Source organism: Haliotis rufescens, unplaced genomic scaffold, assembly GCF_023055435.1.
Source record: "Haliotis rufescens isolate VD_foot unplaced genomic scaffold, xgHalRufe1.0.p SCAF_8, whole genome shotgun sequence".
Lineage (NCBI taxonomy): Eukaryota > Metazoa > Mollusca > Gastropoda > Lepetellida > Haliotidae > Haliotis > Haliotis rufescens.
The window spans coordinates 54224695-54232512 of NW_025964372.1; the positions used below are offsets into that span (position 1 = coordinate 54224695).

The window sequence follows — 7818 nt, forward strand, 5'->3', positions numbered from 1 at the left end:
TGTAGTGGTACCTTTAACTAAATGGAAGTGATATACCATGTTCTTTGTATCCATGTATCTTGAGTTGTTGTAATGATACCTTTAACTAAATGGAAGTGATATGTTCTTTGTATCCATGTATCTTGAGTCGTTAAAAAAAGTTGCCTTTAACTAAATGGAAGTGATATACCATGTTCTTTGTATCCATGTATCTTGAGTTGTTGAAAAGATACCTTTAACTAAATGGAAGCGATATACCATGTTCTTTGTATCCATGTATCTTGAGCTGTTGAAATGATACCTTTAACTAAATGGAAGCGATATACGATGTTCTTTGTATCCATGTATCTTGAGCTGTTGAAATGATACCTTTAACTAAATGGAAGTAATATACGATGTTCTTTGTATCCATGTATCTTGAGCTGTTGTAATGATACCTTTAACTAAATGGAAGTGATATACCATGTTCTTTGTATCCATGTATCTTGAGTTGTTGAAATGATACCTTTAACTAAATGGAAGTGATATACCATGTTCTTTGTATCCATGTATCTTGAGCTGTTGAAATGATACCTTTAACTCAATGGAAGTAATATACGATGTTCTTTGTATCCATGTATCTTGAGCTGTTGTAATGATACCTTTAACTAAATGGAAGTGATATACCATGTTCTTTGTATCCATGTATCTTGAGTTGTTGTAATGATACCTTTCACTAAATCGAAGTGGCAGAATTGTATAAATCCAACGAGTAACTGTAACTAAACATAATTATTAAGCTTTATTTATGTTTCCTTATTCTTCCCTTTTCATGCACCACTTATTACTCAGTAATAGTAGATCTCAAACACCAATTACTCAACAACTATGAAAGCGATTTTTTAACTTAGTGTATGCCGTCTCTAGGAAGGGACCAATGTTTTGTTTGCAATAAGTCAATGTCAGCATTAAGGTTGTTGTGCAACAAGGCTACATCATTGTCAGTTTCTGGGGCATAGTTATCTTTTAAGGCATGGAGTTCTACATTTGCATGTATATTACAAACCCTACCAGATCAATGTCATTATTGTGAAACATGGTGGTATCTTTCATGATCAATTACTGTTAAATTACTTGATGAGCCCAGAGCATATATCTAATACAACTATCACCCACATTCCATTCTCGTTCCCAGCATCCTATATTCGTTGTTATTAAGAACTTAAGAGAGTTGAGTGTAAATAAATACGTAAGGGTCCCCCCATTGATGTATTTTATTGTTCCTTAACCACAACTGTTTTGCAGCAACTACATGCTAGTCTATTTACCGATGCACTTTTACTTGATTAAGGGTCAAGTAAATGTTTTCAGACTTGAAGTGCGTGGGTTTGTTAAGATTTTAGCTGTTTAAATTAACTGGCGGTGAAGGGTCTGTTTCTGTTTTAGCAAGTACTTGTTTCGTTGTACTTGGGGTGGGGGGTATAATTTTTTTGTTTGCTTCATTAGCATAAAGACGAATGGTGAGCTTGATCAGCCATAACATAGTAGCTGAGTATATATCAAATATATCACTATATAATAGAAATTATCAATGCAAGAGAATAGCCAGTCTAGACTATACACCGAAACAGATACCATTTGGCGTAAAGGGCAAAATAGCTGGGAAAGTTACGTGAATGGACCACTGAAAATCAGTGATGACACCAGGTGTCCGCAAAAGGGTAAACATGCCCTGCCCTATGCAGGGATGCTCGGAATGCTTGCCATAACTAATACTGCACACTGAACACAGTTTTTAGTAGAAAAAAATCTGTTTTCAGTAGAAAAAGCCCAACAACTTTGATCTTTGCATGATGAACTATATTTAGGCATTTGAGGCAGTCATATTGTTTCGAACGTTAATGAAATTAGTATGTCTAGATATGACAAGTCCTGGTACTGTACCAAAAATCAATAAAGATTTTTCTTTGTGTTTTAGCATATGATGTTAATACCAGAACCAAAGTGATCACATGGTGATGTGATGACTATCAATCATTTCCCACAGCAAACTAAAAGTGTGAACATGTTACCTAAGGATAATGGATAGCATCAGAATAGAATCATGATAATACAGGTAAAATATAAAACAAATATTGAAAAAAACAAAACTTTGTATGCTTGCGATAAGCTGCCTCACTCTGGTGGTGTAGGTACGAATCCCAGACGGGACTCAACCCATAAAAAGTGCGAGAATCTGTACTTTACAAAGAATGTGTTATCCCAAACATTTGTTACATTTAACCACTTTCTAAAATGGCATTTGTGTTAATTGCTTTTGGCCATGGGAGCCGTGCCAATTTACACTTGTCAGAGGTGTATAGAAAGTACTTGATCTAGACTACCAGTTGTTCGCACTTTCATTTTTAGTGGAAGCCTCGGTGGCTGAGTGGGTTAGATCGCTGATTTTGTGTGCTGGCGATAAGGTGCCTCACTCTGGCAGTGTGGGTTCAAATCCCGGACGGGACGCAACCCAATAAAGTACGAGAATCTGTACTTTACAATGAAAGGGTTATCCCAAATATAACATTTGTTACATTTGACCACTTTCTAAAATGGCATTGTGTGTTCATGTGAAAATTTGTTTTCTTGAAGTACATTCCCTAGGGATCTCCGCATTCAGGGGATACTTGTATTTAGTACTACAATGGAACATAATATTACTACAGCTGTCTGATAGACCCAGGTTAACATTATTTACTAGAAACTAAACAAGCACGAAAATATGCATCCGGATACCTTCATCTTTCTTCAGTTTTCTTGATACAATCAAATATATATTAAGTGTCCTCATTTAACTGAACAAAGGGTGCTACCAAATGTTTTACAAAGTTTGGGGAAGGTGTTCGGATTCAAAATGGGAAGGTATCTGGAGTGATTGGTAGGCTTTCTGAAAGACAGTCGTGACGCCGTTAGTCAACCGTCTTCATCTTTTGATTGCCCCTGATGACAACAACGACGATAGCGATGAGAATCACGACGACGAGGAGTCCAGCACCTCCAGCAGCAGCGACGATGACCACACGATCCTGGGACCAGTAGTTGGGAGTCTGTGGAGCAGGGCACAGAGAACCAAACATAACCGCAGAACATAAACAACAGATAAATAGTTATATTGACAAACGTATTCACATAGAAAATATTGACATGAACAAAGTACGAAGTATTGATAAGAAGTGTATATATATATATATATATATATATATATATAGAGAGAGAGAGAGAGAGAGAGAGAGAGAAGTATATATATATATATATATATGTATCTCTCTCCATCAATAATGCATATGTTGATTCAGGAGGACAAAACTATTTTCTTTCTGTGAGTATGATACACCTCTTGGGTTTAGTTTGTTTAAGCAAGGTTGACGAACCTGAGTCGTTGGCTTGCATGAGTCGACAGGCTGAGTCAGTCCAGGGGCGAGATCAAACACACACTGACCGGTGTTGCTGGCGAGGTCGACAACGGTGATGTAGGTTAGGGCCTTACAACAGTCACTCCTGTCAGAAAACACATTTGGCATCATGACCGTTTATGTTAAATATTTATTTTAAAAGCGTCGTGTGACTTCACTGCAGGGAGTAGTTTACATTGACTCGTGACATGCAATTACTACTGATAAAAGCGTTGTATTCATGTGAAGAAATGTGAACAAAAATAGATCATATTGTCCCATATGACATAGACTTGCAATGACTAGGTTGTTGTCATGCTCACGTGATGGCAGCAGATAGGGTGCCGTTGTAACCCAAACTGAACGGGTCGTGTCGGAACGTTCCAGTTGTCTTGACAGAAGCGGTCACTAGGTAGAGTCCGAATCCATCGTCTTGAATCTCAGCAGTCCCTGACCACTTGTACTGGCTGCACACACAAGGGTCAAGCATTGTGACGTCACAACTACCTGTCAAAGCGGTGATGTTGCAGACAGGGATGGTGTTATCTTCTTCCTGTAAATAAACGTTTACCGTTAAGATAGGCAAAGCAGCTTTCTCTGATAACTATTTCGACACATAGTTCATTTATTTAAGTTGGTGCTTACATTGATAAACTAGCTCTGCAGCCCTTAGGTCACTGTTAAGTAAACTTACCCTGACTACACGCTCTTCTGTGGAGACAATCACAATGTCGTATTGGAAGTCGTCGCCAGTTGCGGCGGATGCAGACGCAGAAACTGTCACAGTGCTGTTGAAAATTTAAACAGTTGCAGTATTATCTAAAACATCATTTTATATAAACAAACGTCATCTTTGTCTTGGAAGTGCGTTAATACTAAAAGATGATTTTCATTTCATATTAATTATGAAACTCAAATAGATCTACAGAGTAAAGTAAATCAGTTCCGTCCGTCCATAGTAATGAAGTACCCCAAGTACATGTATCTCCTCAGTTGTTATCTATATAACAGAACTTTGCTAACGTCTATGAACATCAAACCTCTGAAGGTCCCTTACTGATCCATTGCTACACCAAAGGTGGAAAGTAGAAAATAAAATAAGCTTCATAAGAAAAGGTACAATTCAAGAACCAAGACGTCGTGACATAGGGCAAGCATCCGGATGCTGTATTGATGTGGTTTGTTGTTTTAAGCTGCCGTCAGCAATATTCCAGTTGTCAGATAAACCAGCGGTACATATTATGTGCAACGTCCCTCGCTCTCAAGTTACGATGACACGCAACCAACATTTCTGGCCATCGACCCATTTCAGTTGCATCTTACAAGCAGCTGTGCCGGGGACCTATTTTAACCCATCAGGGGTTGTCGTGTTCTCCATTTGATATTGTCAAGTTATGAGGGAGGCAAGTACCTGGTCAACCCCACGGTCCCCCCAGCGTGCAGTGAAAACTCTCCCGATGCAATCTGACCAGGCTGTAGCGTGTACTCCAGAGATGTGTTTGTTCTTGCAAAGTTCTGATCGTCGCTGATTGTGACAGTCATATTGGACCCAGCTGCACCCTTGTTGATGACCAGAAATGGTACTGCCAACTGCTCGTTGATATAAAGACTACCTGTAAAAAGACGAAGCATAACGACAGTTACAGACAGTTTTTTCGGTAGCCATTTCCTTCTGAACTAACATGGCTGTAGTTTTCACACTGAGACTAAATAGTAATATTGTAAAGCACTCCCACCGACCAGCAGCATGACAAACACGAAACGTGGCACCAGACACGCACCATACTGCCATGTGATTGTGGCTGCCAGAACTACTACACTTCCAAGTGTCCAGTGTCACTCAATACAAACTGCATGCCTGAAGTAACAATGTGTGTAAACAATGTGCTTACAGGATTTCATGAAGCTAATGTCACTGCACGAACTTCTTTCTTCTACTGGACAAGTTGTATTGTCATTAACAACGGCCCGAAGTTATATTAAAGGAATGAAGAAATACACGTGCCTTGCGCTTATGAATGGTAAAAGCGCAGACGAACATACCGCCGAAAGGGTACCTTCCTTTTACCCTTACCATTGAGCGGAAGCAATCTCAGGTCGATGCTAACAGGCACAATTGCTTTTGGCCGTAGACGCAGAAATTGGTTTCCCCCCTTGTCAGTGCCCGCAGTTGTCATTTGGAATGCCTGTGTCAACACAAAAGCAACAGTACCCTGAATACACACGCACATATTGCATACCACCAATAGCGCATAGACCTTTTAACATAGAACATATATCCTACCAGAAGATATGAAATAATTTCAATACAGCAATATTATTCAGGTGATACAAATCGTCACTAATATATTTTAACATACACGTCTGTAAAACTTTCAAAATGTTTTATGGTAGACGCGTGGAGGACACTTCAAAATATGACAAAAATTATGTCCAGTACAATTCCTTATTTTGATTGAACCCTATTCCCGTGTTTTCGGGTGAACAATTGACTTGCCTTTGCATGTCTTTTTGGCGTTTGATGACCTATTCGCGAACACCTGGTGTCATCACTATTTAATAGCTTTTCAGAAACACATAATTCGATCGACTCTGCTTTAAGCCAAATGTTTTTGTGGCTGAGGAAAGTGTTTTGTTGCTTATGTTCCCTTTCAGTAAGGAGTCAAGAAGCTCTGTTAGTAATCTCTGTGTTCTAAATGAAAATGCTTGCCTAATACGACTGTATATGATTCTCCTTTCTGAGATTTTTGGGAAAGAAAATATCACTGTGATTGATTGGGTTTTGAAACCTTGACCTCATGATGAAGGTAAGCTCTCGTTAAATTGCTACAGTAGTAAATCACACAGTGTATCGTTAGTAAATTGCAATCACGATTCGTTACAAATGTTATATGTTCAATTTTCTGATAATGTAGACTGAAATATACCATTAACAAGACTTTTCAATAAATGACTACAAATACGATGGTACCATACTACATACTTTCTGAATGTAACTCTTTATACCGTTGTCAAGCAAGACTGGACTTCTAAGTAATGCCTATCAAACATTAGTTTTAGCTGATCTAGGTTTTTTACCTTCGCGGGTAGGGAGAACGTGATCCTGTAGACAAGTGAATCAGCTCGTGACGCCACCTGTGTCAGTCCGCCGTGTCTTGCCAGCTCAGATCCTTGAGGGTCAGTTAAAACAAGGTTGTCTACTGTTCCAACATTATCTGACGAAGGAATGCGTACAATCACTGTGGCATTTTCACCTGTGAATAAGAAGAGTCTTCGACTAAGAAAACAGATACAATTTAGCTACACATAAATGAAACAGGAAGACTACTAAAAATACAAACATGCACGCTGTCAGCTTCTATCACTGTTATACTTGTTGATCGAACATCATTGAATCATTGAATATACAACAGCATTGAATCATCAACCTGGCCATATCTATATAATTTAATTGGGAGATTAACATTACGTGTTTTCAGATTTGATGTGATACGTAATAGGTATGTGGTATGCGTCAATACCACACAGTGTGTAGGGGGACATTGGTGCAGGGAGCGTAGGGGGACATTGGTACAGGGAGTGTAGGGAATATTTATACAGGGATTGTGGGGGGACATTGGTACAGGGAGCATAGGGGAACATAGGTACAAGGAGTGTCGGGGGACATTGGTACAGGGAGAGTAGGGGGATATTGGTACAGGCAGTGTAGGGAACATTTGTACAGGGAGCATAGGGGAGCATAGGTACAGGGAGTGTGGGGGGACATTGGTACAGGGAGAGTAGTGGGATATTGGTACAGGGAGTGGGGGGGGGGGGGGGGGGCATTGGCACAGGGAGAGTTAGGAGATATTAGTACAGGGAGTGTGGAGGACATTGGTACAGGGAGGGTGGTGGGACATTGGTACAGGGAGGGTAGTGGGATATTGGTACAGGGAGTGGGGGGGGGGGGGGGGGGGGGCATTGGCACAGGGAGAGTTAGGAGATATAAGTACAGGGAGTGTGGAGGACATTGGTACTAGAGAGTAGTGGGACATTGGTACATGGAGGGTGGTGGGACATTGGTACAGGGAGGGTGGTGGGACATTGGTACAGGGAGAGTGGTGGGACATTGGTACAGGGAGGGTGGTGGGTCATTGGTACAGGGAGGGTGGTGGGACATTGGTACAGGGAGGGTGGTGGGACATTGGTACAGGGAGAGTGGTAGGATATTGGTACAGGGAGGGTGGTGGGACATTGGTACAGGGAGGGTGGTGGGACATTAGTACAGGGAGGGTGGTGGGACATTGGTACAGGGAGGGTGGTGGGACATTGGTACAGGGAGGGTGGTGGGACATTAGTACAGGGAGGGTGGTGGGACATTGGTACAGGGAGGGTGGTGGGACATTGGTACAGGGAGGGTGGTGGGACATTGGTAGAGGGAGAGTGG

At 40.7% G+C, this 7818-nt stretch overlaps 1 protein-coding gene across 1 annotated transcript; it reads right to left on the bottom strand.

Moving 5' to 3' along the window:
- Positions 1-2448: 2448 nt before the first annotated feature.
- Positions 2449-6670, bottom strand: LOC124124236. The gene is made up of 7 exons (XM_048389162.1): positions 6471-6670; positions 5467-5578; positions 4804-5005; positions 4087-4180; positions 3716-3945; positions 3372-3498; positions 2449-3047 (listed from the first exon to the last, which is right to left on the bottom strand). The coding sequence occupies exons 2-7, from the start codon at positions 5567-5569 to the stop codon at positions 2910-2912; spliced, it is 894 nt and encodes a 297-aa protein (XP_048245119.1). The 5' UTR covers positions 5570-5578; positions 6471-6670; the 3' UTR covers positions 2449-2909.
- Between the last annotated feature and the right edge of the window lie 1148 nt (positions 6671-7818).

What these genes read in the sequence shown, in the direction of transcription:
- LOC124124236 (XM_048389162.1), bottom strand. Translation starts at nt 5,569, where the DNA reads ATGACAACTGCGGGCACTGACAAGGGGGGAAACCAATTTCTGCGTCTA. An exon ending in GAGATTGCTTCCGCTCAATG is followed by an intron (nt 5,006 to 5,466) that starts GTAAGGGTAAAA and finishes GTCTTTTTACAG; the next exon opens with GTAGTCTTTATATCAACGAG. An exon ending in ACCCTATCTGCTGCCATCAC is followed by an intron (nt 3,499 to 3,715) that starts GTGAGCATGACA and finishes GTTTTCTGACAG; the next exon opens with GAGTGACTGTTGTAAGGCCC.